Source organism: Ornithorhynchus anatinus, chromosome 5, assembly GCF_004115215.2.
Source record: "Ornithorhynchus anatinus isolate Pmale09 chromosome 5, mOrnAna1.pri.v4, whole genome shotgun sequence".
Classification (NCBI taxonomy): domain Eukaryota; kingdom Metazoa; phylum Chordata; class Mammalia; order Monotremata; family Ornithorhynchidae; genus Ornithorhynchus; species Ornithorhynchus anatinus.
In genome coordinates, this window is record NC_041732.1 from 3,141,483 (window position 1) to 3,164,125 (window position 22,643).

The following is a 22,643-nucleotide window of genomic DNA, read 5'->3' on the forward strand; positions in this document are numbered from 1 at the left end:
CCCGGAGCGAAGCTTGGCCATTAGGAAAACCCCGGGCCCGGAGTGAAGTGAGACCGAGGAGCCGGAGGTCTGGGGGGCCTCAAAAGATGCAAATTCCAACCCCCTTCTCTCTCCTTCTCTTTTTCCCTGCCTCCCGCCGCTTCCTCCTACCCCTCCCTTCGGCCCTTCTCCTCTCCCCCACAGTCCTGGACCCAAGCTGGGCTAGCCGGGACCAGGGGCCGGGCCGGGCCCAGGGGCCGAGACCAAGGGCCGGGCACTTTCATCCGCCTTTGCTGTGTCTCCCAAGAATTTCTTCCAGCCAGGGGTGATGGGGGGGGGGGCGGTGTCTCTGCGATCCCCCCATAAAGAATAAGCATTTCTTGCCTCATCCTTCCCTCCCTTCTTGCCCTCTCTTCTCCCCCTCTTCTTTTCCCACCCCTCCCTTCTCCCACTTCTTCCTCCTCCTCCTATCTCCTCTTCCTGCTCCCCCTCCTGACTGGTTGCTTTGTTTCAAACGCGGGCGCCCCATTGGCCGCCCGGTCTGCCGGGGCCCCACCCCCGGCCGGGCCTTCCCAGACCCCCCACCCCCCGAGGGCCGCCCCCCACCTCCTCTGGCTCCTGGCGGGGCCCCGCTCGAGGGGGAGACCCTAGCACAGCCACCGGCTGGCAGGAGGCAGACTGGCAGGCGAGCGGGCCTTCTCCCGGCCGGGCACCGAGGAATTGAGCCCGCCCAGCTGCGTGCCAGCCGGCCCATCCGGGGCCAGGCATTCCTTGGGTGCGACGGAGCCAGAGCGGGCCCGGGGGCCCCCACGACGTCGGGGGTGATCACGGGCCCCGGCTTTCCCGTGCTCCTCTGTCGCCGGCCGGGGGTGGAGGGGGGGCGGCCCGGCGACCCCATTCCCGCCCCAGATCCCGACTCCGGCCCGAAACCGGGCCCCGGTCAAACCGGGAATGTGAGAGCCAGCGTGGGGCAGGCTCCGTGATTGTGTGTCTGCGTGTCCGGGACGGAGACTGGGAGAGTGTGAATGTGTGTGTATGTTCAGATGTCACCCAGAGAGTAAACTGCTGACCTCTCCCCCCTCCCCGCCCTTCGCCTCCCCCAGTTGCGGGAAGCAGGGGAGAGGAGAGCCGGACTGGGCAGGGCAGGGCAGGGCTGGGCCGGGCAGGGTTCTGGCCCTCGCTCCCTCCCCCTTCCCTGTTTTCCCTGGAGTTTGTCCCCCGCCCCGAGGAGGGCGGGCAGTCAGGCTGCTGGCTCTGCCGGCTCTGCTGGCTACAAACTTTCAGGAAGTAGGAGGATGGCGGCGGCGGTGAAGGTGAGTGCACCGCCTGGCTCGGCCCGGGCCCGGGAGGCCGGGAGGCCACGGGGAAACGGGCCGTGATCAAGGCCGGGGCTCGGGGCCGCCGCGTGTGGCTGCCGACCGTCCCCGGGAATGGGGGTCCTGGGGGTCACCGGTTCGGCCTGGGGATGGGTGGGTGTGCGACTTATCCCCGAGAGCGCGCCTGGAAGGACGAAGCCGTGTCCACCGTAGAAGCTTTTGAGTTCTCCCCCCGCCCCGGGAGTAGAATGAATGAAGTGGGTCTGATCTTGCCTCCCCATCTCCCGGCGCCCGCCCTCTCTCTTCCCTCCTGCCTTCCCTCTCCTCCCCCTCTCTCCCTCTTGTTGTGGGAATGAAATTCTCCATCCTCCCCGGGGTGCGACAAGAGCCCCTCCCCAGCCTCCCCGTAGAGGTCCGATAAAAGCCCCCCTTTGTCCCGGTCTTGCGAGAGGAGAGAGAGAGAGAGCCGGTCCCCGTCCAGGCCGTCGGGCCCGGTTTGCTTTGCGGATGGATCGGCCGAAATGGAGCCCAGAGACTCCGGGTCCCCTCCTCACCCCCTCGCACCCCCTCCCCTGGCGCCTTTGGCCTCCTCCTGCCCCACGGCTGGCCCTTCCCTCCGCGGCCTTCCCGGCAGCTCCCTGCCCCATCTCTCCGGTCCCTCCTCCGGACCCACCGCCGTGCTGCCCGCCGCCTCGCCGCCCCGACTCCCCCCCAGCCCCCACCCCGCCTCCGATCGAAGCTCCCCGGATCTCTCCAGCACGGGATCGGCGGGGCAGGCTCGGGGTCGGCAAGCCGAGCCGCAGGTCGGCTAGGAGAGGGATGCGAGCCTTGGGTCCGGAGAAATGGCATCTCGGGTGGGGGTTTGGGGGTGAAAACAGGGAAAAAGCAGCCCCCCCCCCCAGGCCCCTCCAGGCTCCACAGGAGGTGAACCACGCGCCACTGGTCAGGCCCCCGGCTCCGTCAGCCGGTTTGAGGGTGGACCGGGAGGCTGGGCAGACGGGGAGCCTCTGGTCCTACTGGAGGCCCCCTCCCATTTTCTGAAACATCCCCAGGAGTAGTGGGGGACAAGCAGCTCTTTGAGTAGTTGGGGGTCCTGCGAACCTCCCCCCGCCCTCCCCCCCCAACACACAGAGACCCTTTCCTTCAGGTCCCGGTCAGGTGCTCCCCTCCCCCTCTTCCCTCTCCCTTCCCCTTTCTCCTCTTTCCACGGGGATTTCAGATAACCGCTTCATGGTTCGGGTGTCGGGTTTCGGGCCGGGGAGTGGGGTGGGGGCGGTTGACCCGCTTCCCCGCCCCTCCTCCCTGCCCCAGGTCCAGCAAGCAGCTGGGAAAGGGGGAGGCGGAAGGCGAAAATCCCCGTCCCCCCGACCCCCCGGTGGGCTGGGGGGCTTCCCGGCCGCCCGCCCTCTCGCCCGGGCTGGGGGTGGGTTCGATGGGAGCTGCGCCCTGCCCCGTGTCTCACGTTCTACCGGCTGCCAACCGCGGCTTCTGGCCACCGGCCCCCCCCCGCCCGCCAAGTTTGGCCTGCCTTTTGGTTTGCTTCTGGCTCCGGCTGACTCACTGAACACCAGGCGAGATGAAGGGAAGGGGGAAGGGGAACGGGGCCCGGGAGGAAGGGCTGGGACAACCCACCCTGTTCTCTGGCTGCACCCCCAGTCTCCCCTCCTCCCCCCCGCTCCAGCACTCCCTCCCCTTCCTGGGCCCCCGACCCCCTTGGCTCGCACGCCGCCAAAGCCCAGGAAGGGGCCAGTGTGTGCCCGCTCCCTCCCGTTGCCAGCCGGTCGGCGTCCAAACCCCGGGGCCGCCTCCTTTGTGGTCCACCCCGGGCCCGCGGACGGTCCCCGGGGTGGGCGGGCAGGGAGAGGCCTCCAACCGTCCTCCCCGCAGGAGGCTCTGGGAGGCAGAAGGCACCCCATTTACCCCCCCGGGAGAGTCGGCCGGCGCCCTTGGAGTGGGTGGGCCCGGGCCTGCCCCCCCGCCCCTGGGGCAGAACAGGTCGGGATGAAATGGGAGTTTGCCCAGGGCCGACGGCACCGGTCTCAGGCGTGGCCGAGAAGGCCGGCCAGCTGGCGGTCGGGCGGCGGATGCTTAGCCGGGGCCAAGGCTTCGGGTTCCGGTGGGCTTCGCCAACCCCCGGCCGGGCCCGGGTGTCCCGGGGCGGTGCCCCTCCGTTCCCTTGCCCCAGCCCTGACCTGCAGGGTCTGGCCACGATCCCTCCCGCTGCAGAGCCAGGTGAGATGGAAACATCTGGCCCAGGCCCGGCGCCGGCACCAAACCAGGTCACCGACCCCCTTTGGGGGAGGCCGTCCGGGCCCGGGGACCGCCGTGCGGGTGCCCACGCAACCCGGCACGAACCCGACTCCAGCCCAGGCAGGGTGGGGCCCCCAGGTTCGTAGGTCCCTCTGGGGAGCCTCGTTCAGATCTCGAGGCCGCCCTTCCTCCTCCCTCCTCATGTGCCAGGCCCTGTACTGAGCGCTGAGCTAGATCCAAGCTACTCAGGTCGGACCCGGTCCCTGCCCCACGTGGCGGCCCACACTCTCAGTCCCCATTTTACTTATGAGGGAACTGAGGGACGGAGAAGTTAGGCGACCGGCCCCGGGTCAGGCAGCAGACACATGGCAGGGTCAGGAGTCGAACCCAGGTCCTTCTGACTCCCGGGCCCGTGCTCTATCCACTAGGCCACGTTGCTTCGCTTGAATCCGTTGGGTTTCCCTCCTCCCCACTCCCCACCTGGGGCCTCCAGCCCCACCGTCTCAGCGGGGACGCAGGGCTTTGTGTGGTTTGGCTGGGCCCTGGGCTCCTTTTTATCTCTGAGCCTTTCCCGGAGCGAGATAAGGCTGATTTGGGGGTTCTGGGGCCCAGGGAGGGGGAAGGGTGAGAGCTGGATTAGGGGACTAGAGGAGAGAGATCCAGTGAGGAGGTGCCCGGCCAGGAACGGGGAATGGATCCCTCCAGCCCGAGGGAATTTAATAATAACAACAATGATATTAATAGTTACGGTATTTGTTAGGCACCGTACCAAGCGCTGGGGGGGGGGGGTACAAGCAAATCGGGTAGGACGCATCCCTTGGGCTTTGGAATGTGAACTCATGGCCACAGATTTTTCCAGAAGGGCTTAAGCTTCCCTGCACCGCCCCTTCCCCGACCTAGGGTTTGAGAGGGGAGAGATCCCGTCTCCTAAAAATCAAGCAGTCACTGGTATTTATTGGGTGCGTATCGTGCGCAGAGCACTGTACTAAACGCTTGGAAGAGACCAACATGGAGTTGGTAGACATGCCCTGCCCGCGAGGAGCACACGCCCATCTCTGGTCTTCAGTAGTATTTATTGAGCGCTTACTGTGTGAAGAGCACTGTACTAGGTGCTTGGAATGGACAATTGGGCAACAAACAGAGACAATCCCCGTCCAGTGACGGGCTCACAGTCTAAACGAGAGGTCTTCCCTCCCAGGCGCTTAGTACGTGGCTCCGGGGAGTGGGACCCCCGCGGCTGCTCTGGTTCTCTACCTCCTTTTCCCTCCCCGCTGCCTGCAGGCCGGAGAGAAGCTTTTTGGAAAGGGCAGCGGAGGCCCGGCGGCCAAAGAATGAGGGTACAGCGGGACCACGGCGTCCCTGCGGCCTGGATCCGGCCCCGCCGCCGGCCTCCCTGTCTCTAGCTGTGAGCCCCACGTGGGTCGACCTGATCACCTTGTATCCCTCCCCCCGGCGCTTAGAACAGTGCCTTGCACATAGTAAGCGCTTAAATGCCATCATCATCAGCTCCGACTCCCTCCTTCTCTCGGTTCTCTCCGTCTCTGTCACTGTCTCTGTCGGGGCTGGTCCTGCTGCCTGCGCAGGGTGAAGCCAACGCCAAGAACGCCAGGAGGGGCCCAGGGGAGCGGACGCTCCTCGCCCCGGCGGGTCACGGACTGCGTCTGCTGTACTCTCCTAAAGGCTTAGCGCAGTGCTCTGCACGTAGTAAGCGCTCAATACATAACCACCGATGGGTCCGTGGCCCTCGACGGATAGAGCCCGGGCCTGGGAGTCAGAAGGGCGTGGGCTCTAATCGCGGCTCCGCCGCTTGTCTGCTGCGTGACCCCGGCCAAGTCACCGTACTTCTCTGGGCCTCAGTTTCCTCATCTGGAAAATGGGGATCAAGGCTGTGAGCCCCACGTGGGGACAGGGATCGCGTCCGGCCCGCTTATCCTGTACCTACCCCGGCGCTTAGAAGAGTGCCTGGCAAAAAGTAAGCCCTTCTAATCGTTATCGTGGGTTGGCACGGCGGCAAGAGGGCAAACTGCAGATCAGCGAGAAGGGTCACCTTTGCCCTTTCCCTTCCCCGCTCTGGCCAGCTGATCTCGAGTCATTCATTTATCCGGTTGTGTTTATTGAGCGCTTACTCTCCGCAGAGCACTGTACTAAGCCCTTGGGAGAGTGCAGTGTAGCAATAAACTTAACCTCTTGGGGCCTCAGTTACCTCATCTGTAAAATGGGGATTAAGACCGCGAGCCCTATGTGGGACAGAGATCATGCCCACCTGATCGACTTGTATCTGTCACAGTGTTTTGCACATAGGTAAGCGCTTAACAATAATAATGATAAACGGATCGACTCCCCGCCCGCAACAAGCTTCCGGTCTAGAGAAGCAGCGTGGCTCAGTGGAAGGAGCCCGGGCTTGGGAGTCCGAGGTCGTGGGTTCGAATCCTGACTCTGCCACTACTCAGCTGTGTGACTGTGGGCAAATCACTTCACTTCTCTGAGCCTCAGTTACCTCATCTGTAAAATGGGGATGAAGACTGTGAGCCTCACGAGGGACGACCCGATTACCCTGTATCTCCCCCAGCGCTTAGCACAGTGCTCTGCACACAGTAAGCGCTTAACAAATACCAACAATTTTTTTTTTAGAGGGGCAGCCTAAATAGGAGGGCGGACGGTGACCTTGGGCAAGTCACTTCACTTCTCTGTGCCTCAGTCACCTCATCTGTAAAATGGGGATTAAGCCCGTGAGCCCCACGTGGGACGACCTGAATACCTTGTATCTCCCCCAGCGCTTAGAACAGTGCTTGGCCCATAGTAAGCGCTTAAGAACCAATACCATCATCACCATCATTTGGGTTCTGATCCCAGTGCCCCCCATTTGTCTGCAGGGTGATGTTGGGCAAGTCTCTGCGCCTCAGTTTCCTCATCTGTAAAATGGGGGTTAAGACAGTGAGCCCCACATGGCACAAATTGATTATCTTGTGTCTACCCCAGTGCTTAATATAGTGCTTTGCCACATAGTAAGTGCTTAACTAAAACCACAATTATAATCATTATCGTTATTATTAAGGTGGGTGGATACAAAGCAGTGGACTGGACCAGATTCTCTCTGTAACTGGGCTAAGCACATGGGTGCAGGCAGTCCAACGGGGTTGACGGACACAATCCTTGCAGAGAAACAGTTTATAGCGGATAGACCCCGGGCCCCGGAGTGCGAAGGACCTGCGTTCAAACCCCGGCTCCGCCACTTCTCTGCAGTGTGACCTTGGACGAGTCGCTTCACTTCTCTGGGCCTCGGTTCCTTCGTCCGGACAGTGGCCGTAAAGACCGTGAGCTCCATGTGGCACACGGACTGCGTCCGACCCCCGTCCAAACGGGCTGCCTATACCCCAGCGTTGAGTACAGTGCCTGCCACGCAGTAAGCACGTAGCAGATAGCGTTAAAAAAAAAAAACAAAATGGAGCTTCCAGTAACGGGGCCTTGCGGGGGCGGGCAAGTGGCGCTCTGATTTGTACAGATTTGGGTCCGGCCAGGATATCCCGCCGCCCAGCCCAGGTCCTCGGGACCCTCCCTCCCCAGCGTGGGGAGGGGGCACGGCCGGGGCACGGTCCCCACGGGCGCCCCGCCCCCTCCATCGCCAGCAGCCGGCGGGGCAGCCGCCGGCGAGGCTGGAGAGATCAAAGGAGAGCCCGGCTTGGGGTGGGGGGGCAGGCGGTGTGTGTGTGTGTGTGTGTTGGCGGGGTGGGGGGCGCCCGCCGCCCCACCCACAGGACCAGGGTCGTAAACACTCCCTTCCGCAGCGCCAGCCTGGCGCGGGTCCATCTTGAGGGGCTGGGCAGGGGGCACACACAAACATCCGTGGGCGGGGCTGCCAGCCCGCCCTTCCCTCCCCGCCACCCCCCCTCCCTCTCCCGGTGGGGGTCCCCTCCTGCCTCTGTTCCGCCCCTGAAGTCTGGGGTGTTGTGGGGGGTGGCCGGGAAGGCGGGGACACGGATCCTGCCCTCCCCGGGGCGACGGGAGGGCAGAGGCCGGGGCAGAAGGGCCCCTGCGACTCCCCTCGGGCCCCAACTACTTCTCTCCGGCCTCGCCCCCTCGGGATTTGACCCCGCTCGGGGAGGGGAGGGGCAGTGGGACCTCATGGGGGTCCATGACCCTCCCATCCCCCCCGCCGCCCCCCAACCCTCCCAGTCCGGCCACTCCGGCTCACCCCGGCTTGAGGATCGACCCGGGGTTCCGGCCCTGCCCCGAGGCCCCGGCGGGGTAATGCTGGGGGGCTTCCGAGCGCCGGCCGGACCCTGCCCGACCCTGCCCAGCCGGAGGTTTCCGAGAGCCTCGGCTTTTCCACTAGCCCTCCCCGCCCACCCCCACCTGCTGGGCTTGGCCTCCGTTCACCCCTTTCCTCTGAAGGCACTGCCGACAGCCGCCACAGAGATGTCCCTTTAAAAAAAAAAGAAATCATACATCTGCATATGGTTTTCTGTGCCAGGCACCGAACTAAGCACTGGGTTTGATGTAAGCTGATTCAGGTTGGACACGATCCATGTCTTAATCCCCATTTTACAGTTGAGGGAACTGAGGCCCAGAGAATTGAAGCGACTCGCCCAAGGTTTCACAGCAGAGAAGCGGCGGATCCGGGATTAGAACCCGGGTCCTTCCGACTCCCAGGCCCCGGGCTTTTCCCACTAGGCCGTGCTGCTTCAGAGCTTCTCCCTGTCTTCACCCCCTACTCCTCCCCTCTTCCCAAGGAGATCTTCCGATCAGATCTCGCTGTCAGTTTTCCAGCCTCCGTCCCCTCGCTCCTGCTCTCCCCTGGCTTCGGGCCTCCCCTCCTCTTCAGATCCTCCGGACCCCCGCCCGTCCCGTGTTCTGTGCCATCCCGGAACACCGCCTCCCTCAACAAGCCCAGTGGTTAGAGCCGGGGCCTGGGAGAGTCGGAAGGTCATGGGTTCTAATCCCCGCCCCCTCACTTGTCTGCTGTGTCATCTTGGGCGAGTCACTTCACTTCTCTGGTTACCTCATCTGTAAAATGGGGGTTGAGACGGTGAGCCTCATGTGGGACAGGGACCGTGTCCAACCGAATTTGCTCGGACAGCGTTTAGTACAGTGCCTGGCACATAGTGGGCAATTAACAAATACCACAATTATTATTATCTCTACCTCAGTTTCCTCAGTTGTAAAGTGAGGATTGATTCCTACTCCCTCCTACTTAGCCTGTGAGCCCCCTGAAGGGCAGGGACCTTGTCCAACCTGATTGACTCGTATCTACCCCAGCGCTTACAACAGCGTGGCCTAATAGAGCCCGGGCCTGGGGGTCGGAGAGACCTGGGTTCCAATCCCAGCTCTATGTCTGCCGTGTGACCTTGGACGAGTCACTTCACTTCTCCGCGCCTCAGTTCCCTTATCTGTAAAATGGGGACTGAGACGGCGAGCCCTCTGTGGGACAGGGACGGTGTCTAACCTGATTATTTCGTATCTACCCCAGCCCTTAATACAGTGCCTGGCACATAGTATTCGTTTAACAGATACCCTTAAAAAATGAAAAAAGGTACGTGCAATTAAGCCGGCAGGAAGCCTCGAAGGGGACTGTGGGAAGATTTCTGCCAGTGGAGGTTTTGGAGGAGAGGAAATATTTCCGCCAGGTGATTTATCAAGAAAAAGATCCGGGCAGGAGCACGGGGTAGAGGCTGCAGGCAGGGAGACCAGTCAATCAAACCATCAGCGGTATTTATTGAGCGCTTACTAGGCGCAGAGCGCCGGACGAAACGGTTGGGAGAGCGCAGTACCACGGAATCAGCAGACACGTCCCCTGCCCGTAACGAGCTCCCAGTCTAGAGGGGGAGGCAGCAGAATTCTCGAGGGGGTGAGGAGGGGGCTGGAAACCTCGTTCGGGCAGACCCCTGATGATCAGAGCTCGGACCAGGGCCGGGGTTTGTTTGGGTAGAGAGGAAGGGGAGGATCCCGGAAATGTTGGGTGGAGAGAGCGGGTGGGATGTGGCTAAAGGTCGGATGCGGGAGCTGAAAGAGAGTGGGAGCCCTGGGTGACCCCCGACCGAGGTGACAGAATCCCGGGGCAGCAGGAGGGCAGAAACGTCAAGGGGAACCCAGGAGGGGTGGGTTTGGGGGGCAGGAGAGGCGTTCCATTTAACCCCCTCCTTTTTTTAATGTCATTTGCCAGGCAGGGTATTAAGCACAGGGGTAATTACAAAATAATCGGGTTGGACTCGGTCCCTGTCCCACGTAGGGTTCACGGTCTTAATCCCCATTTTAAGGATGAGGGGACTGAGGCCCAGAGAATTGAAGTGACTTGCCCAGGGTCGCACAGCAGACGGGAGACAGAGCCGGGATTAGAAGCGGGTCCTCTGACTCCCAGGCCCGGGTTCCTTCCACGAGGCAGCGCCAACCATTTGAGGTTGAGGTAGCGGCGGGACGCCCCCGGGGTGATGCCCCGAGCCCCTCCCGTGCCCCGGGGAGATGGAGTAGATGAAGAAGATTGGGGACCCAGAACAGAGGCTGGCAGAACGCCCACAGTCGGGGCCCCGGGGCCGGGTGGCCCATGAGTTTTCCCAGGTTAAGCTCCCATCCCCGGAGGCCCCTCCAGCTCCCCCAAATCCTGCACCTGTTTCTGAACTAGACAACTTGGTCCACTAGACACCTGTCTCTGACCTAGACAACAGACTGCGAGCTCGTTGTAGGCGGGGAATGTATCTGTTTGTTGCATCGTGCTCTCCCAAGCGCTCAGTACAGTGCTTTGCACACAGTAAACACTCCGTCAATTCGATTGAATGATTGAATGAATGGTCACTGAGATGAAATCAGCTCTGTCCTCCTCCAGATTGGATGGCACCTCCTCTGCCCCCTCCCCCGCCCCCCAGGGACCCTCCATGCCATCTGGGTACCTGTAAATGGTACTTGTTAATCGCTTACTATGGGCCAAACCCTCTTCTGAGCACTGGGGTAGGTACAAGTTAATCAGGTTGGGCGCAGTCCCTGTCCCACATGGGGCTCACACTCTTAATCCCCATTTATCAGATGAGGTCACCGAGGCCCAGAGAACTCAAGTGACTTGCCCACCGTCACACGGGAGACGTGACGGGCGAGAATCCCGCTCCTGTTCCCCCAGAGCCAGCTGATCCCTGAACACTCGGCCCACTCCACTGGGGGATCAGGTGGCTTTTTGACCTCGCCTCTTCTGGCCACTCGCCCGGAAAACCCCGGCTAGAGACAGGGTGGGTGAGGAGGCGGATCCTCCGAGCCATCGGGATCCAGCGTTGTACGTACGCCAAGCCGGGTGCCCCACGGGGTCCGCGGGATCTGGCCGGAGCAGGCGGCTCGGGCGGGTTTCCGGCCTCGAAGAAGGCCGGGGGTGGGTGGGCACCGGGCCAGCCTCGACGGAGCCACCCGGATGCCTGGAGAGACACCCCTCCTTCCCCAGGGGCCCAAACAGTAGCCCTTCCTGAACTCTTCCACTTGCAGATTACCTCCCGCAGCCCTGCGCAGAGTAGAGCGCGGTAAGAAGGCACGCTTCCAGTCTAGGGAGAGGGATGTAAAATAATTCCTAGGGAGGAAGAAGAAAATGAGCTTAAAGAGTATCTATGTTTGTTTATGGTACTTGTTGAGTGCTTACTATGTGTCAAACACTGTCCTAAACGATGGGTTTGGTTCAAGTCACTTAGGTCGGACACAGTCCCCGTCCCGCGTGGGGTTCGCAGTCCTAAGTAGGAGGGAGACCAGGTAGCGAATCCCCATTTTACAGTTGAGGAAACTGAGGCACGGAGAAGCGAAGTGATTTTCCCAAGGCCGCGCGGCAAGGAATTGGCAGAGCCGGGATGAGAACCCAGGTCCTCCGACTCCCAAGCCCGGGCTCTTTCCACTAGGCCACGCTGCTTCTATGTAGGTAAATCAATCTCTGCCAAAGAGCTGAGGTGAGAGTAGGGAGAAGAAAAATGAATCGAAGAAAGCCTCCAGCAGGAAGAGGGATTTCCGGAGGGCTCTGGAGATGGGAGAGCTGCCGTCTGGCAGATATAGAGGGGTCGGGATTTCCAGGCGGAGATCCGGGGACGGAGGCCGCTTCCCCGGACGCCGTGCCCGCCCTCGCCCGGAGTCAGGCCGGGGCCCGGAGCGGATGGCCGCCCCTCGCTGTGCAGAGCAGGAGCGGGGCCGGCGGAGGCCCGGGCAGAGGCAGATTAGGTCCGGGAGGGTCCGGTGGCCCCCTGCCGCCCAGCCCGCCCCCCGCCCCCTCGCCCACGCAGGGGGCCGGTGGCTGGGAGAACCCGCCGGTTCCCCCCGGCGGGCCGCGTCCGCCCGAGCCAGTACCAGTCAAAACAGGTCGGGGCTGCCTGCCTCTGCCTCCCCTCCGCCAACTCTTCCCTGTGATCACCGGCAGAGAGCCGGGCACCCGGGGTAAAGCGGACCGGCAGGTTTCGGGGAGACCGCGGAGCCGGGCCCCCCGAGGGATGAGGCGAGCAGGGACCTCCGGTACGCCCAGCCGGGGAGCGGTGGGAACAGACCCCCGCGGATCATCGGGTTGGGGGACCTGCGGAGAGGAGCTTCGGGCGTCGACCCCGGCCCCCGCCGACCCCACCTCCATGAGGAAACGGGCCTAGCCCAGGGGGAGACGGAGGTTTAACACCGGGAAGAACTTCCAGCTCGGCAGGGGCATGGGTGGGCGATGGGGCGAGGCCAGGGAAACAGCCAGGGTCGGCCCGGGATGGGGGGAGAGGGTCTGGGGGGGCTCCCCGCCCTGCACCCCCCAACCCTCAGCGTGCTCATTCCTCCCCTCAGTCGATCACTCCGTCCTTTTTATTTATTAAGCACTTGCCGTGTACGTGTCACGCACCGTACCTGTGCCCGTGGACAGGCCTGTGGACACGATCCCTGCCCTCGAAAGGACTGTTCAATCTGGCACGCCACTCTTCCTGGGACCCCTCCCACCCGGCGAAGCCCTCCAAGTCACCTCCCTCAGGAGGCCTTCCCTGCTCACCCCACCCCGCTTCTCTCTCGTGCCACGAGAAGCAGCGTGGCTTAGTGGAAAGAGCTCGGGCTTGGGAGTCGGAGGACGTGGGGTTTCAATCCCGGCTCCGCCACTTTGCTGCGTGACCTTGGCCGAGGCACTTCGCTTCTCTGTGCTTCCGTTACGTCGTCTGGAAAATGGGGACGAAGACCGTGAGCCCCACGCGGGACAAACTGATTACCTTGTATCTACCCCAGTGGAGAAGCAGCGTGGCTCAGTGGAAAGAGCACGGGCTTTGGAGTCAGGGCTCATGGGTTCGAATCCCAGCTCTGTCACTTGTCGGCTGTGTGACTGTGGGCAAGTCACTTAACTTCTCTGTGCCTCAGTTCCCTCATCTGTAAAATGGGGGTCAAGACTGTGAGCCCCACGTGGGACAACCCGATTCCCCTATGTCTACCCCAGCGCTTAGAACAGTGCTCGGCACATAGTAAGCGCTTAACAAATACCAACATTATTATTATTATTATTAGAACAGTGCTTGGTACATAGTAAACACTTAAGAAATACCATCATTATGCCACCCCATCGTCCCCTACTCCCATCTGGCCCTCCAGTCGGTCTTCCCATCGATTCAGCCTCTTGGCTCTGTCTTTCACGTCCGCCCACTCGTCGTTTACTGGGTATCTAGGGAGGGGAGCGGGGGGGCCGTTTTTCCCTGCTTGGTGTGGAGCTGTTGGCGGGCAGGGGTGGCACCTTTCACACCGGTGTGGTTTCCCCCAACCTCGTGACCAGGCGCCCAAATCAGTCCTGGCACCGGGGAATGGAGGCAGAGACCTTCCCGATCCGTCAGGGCCTAGCGCCTTCCGCCCAGCGTCCACCGCCCGTTCTCCTCGCGCCCTGTCCTCCCTCCGTCATTTGGGCACCTCTGGCCAAACCGTCCGTTCTGCGCAGGACAGCCTCCGTGCCCCCGCCTACCACCTCCACCTCCTCCGGGGAGCATCCCTGGTCGCCCCCACCAGGACCGGCTTGGGCGGGAGGGGGCCAGGTCTGGGGCCTGGGTCTGGAGGTCAGTCAGTCAACTGTATTTATTGAGCACTTACTCTGTGCAGAGCACTGTACTAACCGCTTGGGAGAGTACAATATAACAGCATAACAGACACATTCCCTGCCCACAACAAGCTTACAGTTTAAAGACTTTAAATAAATAAAATGACAGATATGGCTATAAGGGCTGTGGGGCTGGGAGGGGGGATGAGTAAAGGGAATGAGTTAGGGCCACGCAGAAGAGAGTAGGAGAAGAGGAAAGGAGGGGTTAGTCAGGGAAGCCCTCTTGGAGGAGATGGGCCTTCAATAGTCCCCGATTAGACCGTAAGCCCGTCAGAGGGCAGGGACGGTCTCTGTCTGTTATCGATTTGTCCATTCCAAGCGCTTAGTCCAGTGCTCTGCACATAGTAAGTGCTCAATAAATACTATTGAACAAATGAATATGGGGGGGGGGGGGGAGTCACCTTCTGTCAGATATGAAGAGGGAGGCGTACCAGGCCGGAGGCCGGACGTGGAGGGCCCAGGGTGGGGGCCGGACCTGGGTGAGGAGGGCTGCGGGCGGGGGCGGTGACACGCCTCTCCCACCCCGCCCCGGCCGCAGGTGGGCTAGCCTCCCCCGCCGCCACCCCCGGCCCCCGCCATGTTCAGCAAGAAGAAGAAGCGCCTGGAGATCTCGGCCCCGTCCAACTTTGAGCACCGGGTCCACACGGGCTACGACCAGCGGGAGCAGAAGTTCACCGGGCTGCCGCGTCAATGGCAGGGCATCATCGAGGAGTCGGCCAAGCGGCCCAAACCTCTCGTCGACCCCGTCTGCATCACCGCCATCCAGCGCGGCAACCAAAAGGTGCGGCCGCTGGCCCTTCCCCTCCCGCCCCCCGCCTCTTCCTTCCATCCCTCCCTCCCCTGCCTCCTCCGTCGTCCCATCCCACCTTCCCCCCCCGGCCCTGCCACAGCCCATTCTCATGGTCTGCGTGTCTGTCCGTCTGCCCCGACGGGGCACCGGGGGTCTCTGGCCCCAGGAGGGCAGGAGCGGAGTGGGGGGGGGCACCCCAGGGCAGAGGTGAGAACTCGGAACGGCGAAGCCCCCGCGGGGGCGGGGGGCTGTCCGGGATGACCCCCGGAGAACCCGAGGATCAGAGATTTAGGTTGATTCCGAGCCTCGTTCATTCAGTCGTATTATTGAGCGCTGTCTGTGTGCAAAGCGCTGTACTAAGCGCTTGGGAGAGTGCACCGTAACAACAGATACGTTTCTGCCCGTAACGAGCCTCGGGGGTCCTCCCTCGACATCCCCATCCGACGAGCTGGGTCAGGCCCCCCGGCGTCAGGGCCTACCACGTCGGAGAGTGGGTGCCCCCGGCCTGGCGACCCCTGTTCCTCCTGGCCAGACCCCCGTTGAGTCCGAGGGCGATGGGCCGATCGGAGGGGGTCTCCCCGGAGAAGACAGGCAGGACGGGAGCCCAGGGGCTAACGGGGAGAGGGGCGGGCGCAGGTGGCTCCCCGGCCCGGTCTGGCCCGGCTTCCTGCCCCCCGGCTCCCAGCGGCCCGAAATACGGGTTTCACTTCCTGGGCGCCGGGATCTAGCCCGGCTCCCGCCTGCCCCCGGGCGGGCGAGACGTCGCTCAGCCTCCCGGCCGTCCGGCCACACCGGTTCTGCTGGAACGGCGTGGCGGCCTCCTAATCCTCGGAATCGGCTTTCTCCATCTCCCACCCCCCCCCCCCCCCCCCCCCCGCTTCAGCGGCGCCTGCTTCTGCCGAGCTCAGCGGGCACCCCGTGGTCAGCGTCACCGTCCTCCTCGGTGCCGAGGGGAGTCCAGAGGGGTCAGGTTGTGGCCCCCGCCCTCTTTCTCCACCCCCTCGTTCCTTCCCCCCAGTTGCCGTGGCGATGGTGGGGCCGGGCGAGGGGCGTGCCGGGGAGGGCCGGGAGCCAGGCCGAGGCTCTCTGGAGCTCCTCCTGCGGCTAGGGGTGAGGGCAGGGGGCTGCCAAGAGAGCGGGGGCTTCCCACGTAAAAAGCACACCCTCTCCCCAGGCCAAACTGGTGGGGTGGGGCAGTGGGGGACGGAACTGTTTCCGGCCGGGGGAGATGGAAAAAGGGCCGGTCGTGGGCACCCGCTGGCGGCGGGATCGCGGGCCGGGGCGGGGGCAGAGGTTGGGGGCCTTCTCCTCCCGCTCCTCATCCCCCGACCCTCGGGAGAGGCAAGGCCGACCCCGCCTCCTGGGGTCCCCGGGCCGCCCCCGTCTCCGCCGCTAGCGCGAAGCTGCCACAGGGACGCGCCCGGTCCGGCCGCCGCCCGCCAATTTGCCCGACCCCAAATCACACCCCGGCCCGGCCACTTCCTCCCTTCCTCAGACTGCGATGGCCGGGGCCGGCGGAGCGGGAGGGGAAGGGGGAAGTCTCCGGCGGGGCCGACCGCGGGGTCGGCCAGACGTCGGGGTCTGTGGAAAGCACCGTCCCGAGGGGAAGCCTTCCCAGCCTCACCCCGCCACCCCCCACCTCTCCAGCCGGAGAGAACCCCTCCCTCCCGGTAGCGGCCCTCTGGATACCCGACTCCCTTCCACCAGACATTTCATTCTCCCTCCTTGTGTTCTTTTCGATTTTGTCTGTGTGTTTGTGTGTGCGCGCGCGCGCTTGTGCGCGTTGTGTCGCCGTCCCCCCACGTGTGTGCTTATGTGCATGTGGGCGCGTGCACGCGGGCCGGTGGGGCCGCCCAGACCATCGTGCGAGGGAACAAGGCGCCGAAGGACGGGGCCCTGACGCTGCTGCTGGAGGACTTTGAGAACATGTCGGTGACGCGGTCCAACTCCCTGCGCCGGGACAGCCCCCCCTGCCCCCCTCGCCGGGACCCGCCGGCCCAGGAGAACGGGCTGGCCGGGGTCCGGCCCCCGGCGCCCCGGGCCTCCTCCCAGCAGCCCCGGGGCCAGGAGCCCGCGCCCCCCGAACACCCCAAGCCCCCGCCCGAGGGCAGGACCGGAGCCCCCGAGCGGGGCGGGCGGAGGGACCCGCCGCAGGGCGAGGGGGCCGGGCGGCCGGCACGGCGGGAGGGCCCCGAGAAGAGGCCCAAGTCGTCGTACGCCGGGGGGGCCGGCGGCCCCCAGCCCCCCCGGGACAAGCGGCCCCTGTCGGGCCCCAGCCTCGGCACCCCCCACCTCCCGGCCGCCGACGGCGCGGCTGAGACGGCCCGGCAGGGCGGACGGCCCTTTAACACGTACCCGCGTGCCGACACGGACCCCGGCCGGGGCTCGGCCCCCCAGGTAACCCCCACCTCTCTCCCCCGCCCCCCAGCGCAGCCCCCAGAGCGCCCGGGGGGAGCGTCCCGCCCCCTCGGGCTCCCCCCTCCGCCGGGGAGCTGCGTCTCTGCTCACCCGGACCGCTGGCTTCGGCCTCCGCCGCCCCTCCTCTCGTCTTTGTCCACCTTCCATCCCGTCCGTCCTCCGGCTCGTCCGTCCGTCCGTCCGACCGTCTGTCTGTCTGCAGCTCGGGGAGCTTCGGCCCCGGGAGCACCTGCCTGCCCTGCGGGCTGGGCTGGGCGCTGGGACGGGGACCCTCTCTTCCTGCCCTCTCCTCGTTCCTCTTCCTCCTTTCCCTCCTCCATCCAGTCCCTTCCTCTCCCGTGTCCCGTCCCGTCCCTGCAGGTGCGCGAGGCTGGGGCCAGGCTGCTCCCCGCCCCCAGAGGGTCTCCCCGCCCCCCGGCCGCCCACCCCCTCACTCGCGCTCCCCTCTTTCCCTCCCACAGGGGGAGTCCGGGCCGGGCCGGGCCCACCAAACAGCCTCCAACGGCCCCGCCGGCGGCCCGCCCTCCTCCCGGGGGCCGCCCCGCGCCCGGCAGGCCGCCGAGCCGTCCGGCCCGGGCCCGGCCCCGCACGCCTCGGACCCCCAGCTGGCCCGCGGGGTCCCGCCGGGGCCCCAGCCCCCGCCGCCCCCGGCCGCCGGGCCGCAGCAGCCGCGCTCGCCGCAGCGGGAGCCCCAGCGCGTGTCACACGAGCAGTTCCGCGCGGCGCTGCAGATGGTGGTGGACCCCGGCGACCCCCGCTCCGACCTGGACAACTTCATCAAGATCGGCGAGGGCTCCACCGGCGTCGTCTGCATCGCCACCGTCCGGAGCAGCGGCGAGCTCGTGGCCGTCAAAAAGATGGACCTGAGGAAGCAGCAGCGCCGGGAGCTGCTCTTCAATGAGGTCGGCGGGGGCGGGGGCCCGGGCGGGCCGGGGGCGGCAGAGGCCGGGGGTCGGGGCGGGGAGGAAGACACGAGGGCCTGTCCACCGTCCCAGCCGGAGTTCCAACCCGCCCACCCCAATCTGGCCCTCCTCTTGGCCAGGGCCCTTCCGGCCCCTCCGTTGCCCGCTGGCCCGTCCGGTCCCTCCGTTGCCCGCCGGTCCGGCCCAGCCGCTGCTCAGTCACCCCCTCCGGCCCCACTGTTGCCCGGCGGCCCCGTCCGGTCCTGCTGTCGCCCAGTCGCCCCGTCCGGTCCCTCTGTTGCCCGGCGCCGCGTCCAACCCTGCCGTTTCCCGGCAGCCCGATCCTGCCCAGCCGTGGCCCGTTAGCCCCGTCCAGTCCCGCCGTTGCCCAGTTGCCCGTCCAGCCCTGCTCTTGCCAGGTGCCCCAGTTGGCCGAGAGCCCGGCAGGCTTGGAGTTCCCCACTCGCTCCCCGCCCGAAGCCCCTTTCCCGGCCGCCGAGGAGGACACGAGCGGCCCAGTCGGTCCCGGGGCCGGCCGCCGCTGGCCGCTGAGCCCTCGCCGCCTCCCCAGGTGGTGATCATGCGGGACTATCAGCACGAGAACGTGGTGGAGCTGTACAACAGCTACCTGGTGGGCGACGAGCTGTGGGTGGTCATGGAGTTCCTGGAGGGAGGGGCCCTCACCGACATCGTCACTCACACCAGGTGCGTGTGGCGGGAAGGGGTCGGGGGGCCGGGGGGAGGCACCGGCCCCGGCCGCGGGGAGACCCGGCGTAGTCCACCGGGGAGGGGTGGGCTGGAGGGCGAGGGGCGGAGAGGGAACGCCCGCGGGGGACCGAGAGCTCCCGGGACCGACCCCAGCCGGGTTTGGCGCTGCTGACGTGACGTGGGTGGGGGAGGAGGGAGGTCGGCCTCCAGATCGAAGACTTCCTTCCCTCCCTCCCTCCCCCAGGATGAACGAGGAACAGATCGCGGCCGTGTGCCTGGCGGTCCTGAAGGCGCTCTCTGTCCTCCACGCCCAGGGAGTCATCCACCGTGACATCAAGAGCGACTCCATCCTGCTGACCCACGACGGCAGGGTGAGGGCGGGCGGGTCGGTGCCGGGGGCCGGGAACCCGGGAGCGTCTCCTTCCTCAGCGTTTCCTGCTCCAGTCCGAAGCCCAAACCCCGACCCCGCTCGTCTCTCCCCAGGTGAAGCTGTCGGACTTCGGCTTCTGCGCGCAGGTGAACAAGGAGGTGCCGCGCAGGAAGTCGCTGGTGGGGACCCCATATTGGATGGCCCCCGAACTCATCTCCCGCTTACCCTACGGGCCCGAGGTGAGACGGGGGGGGGGAGATGGGGGCCAGGACTCGGAGCCGGCGGAGACACCCCCGCCCCCCACACTCACAGACGCCCGCACACACCTCCCCCTGAGCTGGGGGGCCTCCGATCCCGCGCCCTGGGCTTGCCGCCATCGGCCCCGTCTGTCCGTCCCCCAGGTGGACATCTGGTCGCTGGGGGTGATGGTGATCGAGATGGTGGATGGGGAGCCCCCCTACTTCAATGAGCCCCCCCTGAAGGCAATGAAGATGATCCGCGACAACCTTCCCCCCAAGCTGAAAAACATCCACAAGGTAAGGCCTCCCTCGGGCACGGGATTTGGAGGGGGCGGGGAAGGGCACCGACCCTCCCGGCCCGCCCCCGGGCTGTTTGGTCTCCTGAAACGGACTCTGGGGGACTGAGTCTCTTCACCCCCGGGGGTGGGACGGGGGGGGGGCGGTGGGAGTGGGACGGCCCCCGGCGTCCCCCACGGTGGTAGAGTATGGATGGGACGCCCCCGTCCGTGGGAGGTTGGGGGAGGCAAGGCCCGGGCCGGTCCCGCCCCCGGGGCCGAGGGGCCGATGGGGGCCGGGAGCCGCCCGGCACCGGGACCCAGGCTGAGAGCGGGCCGGCCCAACCCCCTGAACCCGAACGTGTGCCGAACACCGAGACGGGGGCGGGGAGGAGCCAGATGGGGGCCGGTGGGGAGGGTCCCCGTGTGGGAGTCGGTGACAGAAGGCGGGGGGGAGAGATGTGGCTTGGCCAAGATGAGGGTGCGGCAGAGGGAGAGCTGGGGGAGAGGCGACGACCGTGATCGAAGGGGGTCCCGGTGGGGGGCCGGGGGTTGGGGAGGGTTCCTCTCTCCCCCAGCTCATCCCCCTTCTCTTCCCCTTCCGCCCCGGTTAGGTGTCTCCTTCCATGAAGGGCTTCCTGGACCGGCTGCTGGTGCGAGACCCGGCCCAGAGGGCCACGGCCAACGAACTGCTGAAGCACCCGTTCCTGGGCAAGGCCGGGCCCCCGGCCAGCATCGTCCCGCTCATGCGGCAGAACCGGATGAGATGAGGGCGGCCGCCCCCCAGCCCCCCTCCCCGCACCAAAGACAACAGAGACGGGGCGGGGCGCCCACCCGGCCCCGTCCGCCTGTCCACCCGGCCCCCGCCGGTAGCACCGGCAGCGGGCGGGGGCGGAGGGGAGGGGAGGGAGCTTGGGTCCCCTGTCCCAGCCCCCCTCCTCCCCCCCACCACTCCAGGACCGACGTTCCCGCCTCCCCCGATCCCCGACCCCGAATCTCCGTGAGGCGGGGACGCGAGGCCATCTCTTCACCCCGACATCCGGTCCCGTTAGCCGAAACGTCCGGGGCCGGGGGCGGGCGGGGGGCGGCCTGGCCCGCTCGGCCGGGGGCTTTACTACTGAGAAGGGGCTGGGGGTCTGGACTGTATTTAAAGCGACGGCTCTGCCGGCCCCACCCGCGCCCCCCAGGCCTCAATCCGGGGCGGCCCGGCTCGCTCGACACTGGAAACCCGAGGGGCCCGGCCCCAGTTGGCCCCCTGGGCCCTGGCGGGAGCCCGGGACCCGAAGCCGGGACGTGAACGGGGCCGGGCGGCGGGTGGGTGCGTCTGGGTCCGAAAGCAGGAGGAGGACCCCTGGGGTACGGAGCACCGAGTGGGCAGCGCGTGCGTCTCTGTATGCGTGTGTGTGAGCGTTTGCGTGAGTGCGCGTGCGTGCACCTGTTTAACTCCCCGGCCCCCGGCAGGCCCCTGCTCCGGGGTGCGAATTTAACTCTAAGTCCCTGGCTCAGGTGGGCGGGGACCCCCACAGACGAAGACTGATATCACCCCCCCTCCCCGCCCCAAGCCCCTCACCGGCGTCCTAGGATCGGAGGGCGGGGGGCCGGCGGGCTGGGCGTCTACTGAAAACGACTACTGATCTCTGCAGGTTTCCTCCTTTTTACAAAGATATTTATATTGTCATTTTGTAACCCCTGCAGTGCTCTTCCCTCTGCCCCCCCCACCCCCTCTAACGTCCCTGAGGAACTTTTGCCGCTCCGGATTCGATCTGATTTTGTGACCGGGCGGGGAAGCCCGGTTACCTTTCCAATTAAAGCGGTTTTTTTGGTTGGTTTTGTTTTTGAGAGGAGACTGGGCTGTGATTTGGGGTCCTGGGGGTGGTGGAGGGAGAGGGCTGGGGTCCGTCCGTCCGTCTACGTGCCCCCCTCCCCTCGGCTCTCCTCGGCTAGTCGTCTGGATGGAGCGGGCCCGGCCAGGAGGTCTGACCCTCTGGGGGACTTGGAGAGACAAGAGCCCCCGTCCCCCCCCCCGTTCCACCCTAGACGGGCCCTCAAGCCCACCCGGGATTTTACCCCTTCCCTCTCGAATCCTGAATCGGGCTGCCCCGTGTGCGGCCTGTCAGCGCCAGCCACCCGACCCAGGGTTTCCTGGGCCGGGAGAAGCCCGGGCCCGGGAGTCAGGAGGACCTGGGTTCCAATCCCTCCTCTGCCACTTGTCTGCTGGGTGACCTTGGGCAAGTCACTTCAGTTCCCTGGGCCTCAGTCGCCTCATCCGTTAAATGGGGATGAAGACTGTGAACGCCACGGGGGACGGGTACCGTGTCCAACCTGATCCGTTTGTCTACCTCAGTGCTTTGCACAGTGCCCGGCTCATAGGAAGCGCTTAACAAAAGCCGTCAGAAAACAAAAAGGTCATTCACTCATTCAGTCGTATTTACCGAGCGCTTACTGTGTGCAGAGCACTGTTCCAAGCGCTTGGAATTGTTGTACAATTCGCCAACAAATGGAGACAGTCCCTACCCAACAACGGGCTCACAGTCTAGAAGGGGGAAGACAACGAAACAAGTAGACGGGCACCGATAGCATCAATATAAATAAATAGAATTATAAAAAATATGGAACGTTTGACGAATTTGCGTGTCATCCTGGATGGTGTCTTTCTCTCTCCCTCCCCCCGCCCCCTCCCTTCCGACCCTGGCGTGGGGTTTGGGGCACATTGCTTCCACCTTGAACTTGTCCACCCCTTTCCAATCAGGTGCCCCAACATCCCACGCCCCGGTGGGGAAATAGGCAGCAATTAATTGGAGGAAGGGCAGAGGGGAGGGCCCCGCTGTGGCTGGGTGGGGAAGGAAGAGAGGGGGCTTCCTGGAGGCGTCGCCGTCCCAGGTAGAAGAGGGGGCAGGAGGGGAGTTACAGCGGGGGGCGGCTGCCTGGGCCTGCTGGAGGAGCCGGGGAGGAAGAGATTGATCTGGGGGGATTAGGGCAGGTGTGGCTCGGGGGCAGGGACAGGGACAAGATGGCCCCGGCGAGAATCCCTGCCCTTCTCTGTGACCCGTGATGGAGTGCGAATCCAGCCCATCGTGTCCGGGTGCTTGGAGGTTGGAGAGAGGGCGGTGAGTGGGGAAAGCCAAGCAAGCCAGGATGGGGGCGTCCAAGTTATCCACCCGCTCTTCCCGTCATGAGGGTCCCAATCAGTCAATCGATGGCATTGATAATTATGATATTCGATAGACGCTTATTAGGATGATGGTGGTATTTGTTAAGCGCTTCCTATGGGTCGAGCACTGTTCTAAGCACTGGGATAGATACATGCCGAGAAGCAGCGTGGCCTAGTGGAAAGAGCCCGGGCTTGGGAGTCAG

At 64.9% G+C, this 22,643-nt stretch overlaps 1 protein-coding gene across 2 annotated transcripts; it reads left to right on the plus strand.

The window, feature by feature from the left end:
- Positions 1 to 1,186: 1,186 nt before the first annotated feature.
- PAK4 (p21 (RAC1) activated kinase 4) lies at positions 1,187 to 21,128 on the plus strand. Of its 2 annotated transcripts, XM_029064790.2 has the most exons (9): positions 1,187 to 1,292; positions 14,126 to 14,368; positions 16,235 to 16,774; positions 17,257 to 17,697; positions 18,269 to 18,402; positions 18,650 to 18,776; positions 18,889 to 19,014; positions 19,177 to 19,311; positions 19,904 to 21,128. In XM_029064790.2, the coding sequence occupies exons 2-9, from the start codon at positions 14,165 to 14,167 to the stop codon at positions 20,057 to 20,059; spliced, it is 1,863 nt and encodes a 620-aa protein (XP_028920623.1). In that variant the 5' UTR covers positions 1,187 to 1,292; positions 14,126 to 14,164; the 3' UTR covers positions 20,060 to 21,128. The 2 variants fall into 2 exon arrangements, with proteins under 2 accessions (XP_028920623.1, XP_028920624.1); XM_029064791.2 differs by lacking the exon at positions 16,235 to 16,774 and having other exon boundaries at positions 1,194 to 1,292.
- Positions 21,129 to 22,643: the final 1,515 nt, after the last annotated feature.

Bases quoted from the DNA above. Each gene is read 5' to 3' on its own strand.
- PAK4 (XM_029064790.2), top strand. From the start codon at position 14,165: ATGTTCAGCAAGAAGAAGAAGCGCCTGGAGATCTCGGCCCCGTCCAAC. The intron at 16,775-17,256 runs GTAACCCCCACC...TCCCTCCCACAG, and splicing joins GCCGGGGCTCGGCCCCCCAG to GGGGAGTCCGGGCCGGGCCG. The intron at 18,777-18,888 runs GTGAGGGCGGGC...GTCTCTCCCCAG, and splicing joins TGCTGACCCACGACGGCAGG to GTGAAGCTGTCGGACTTCGG.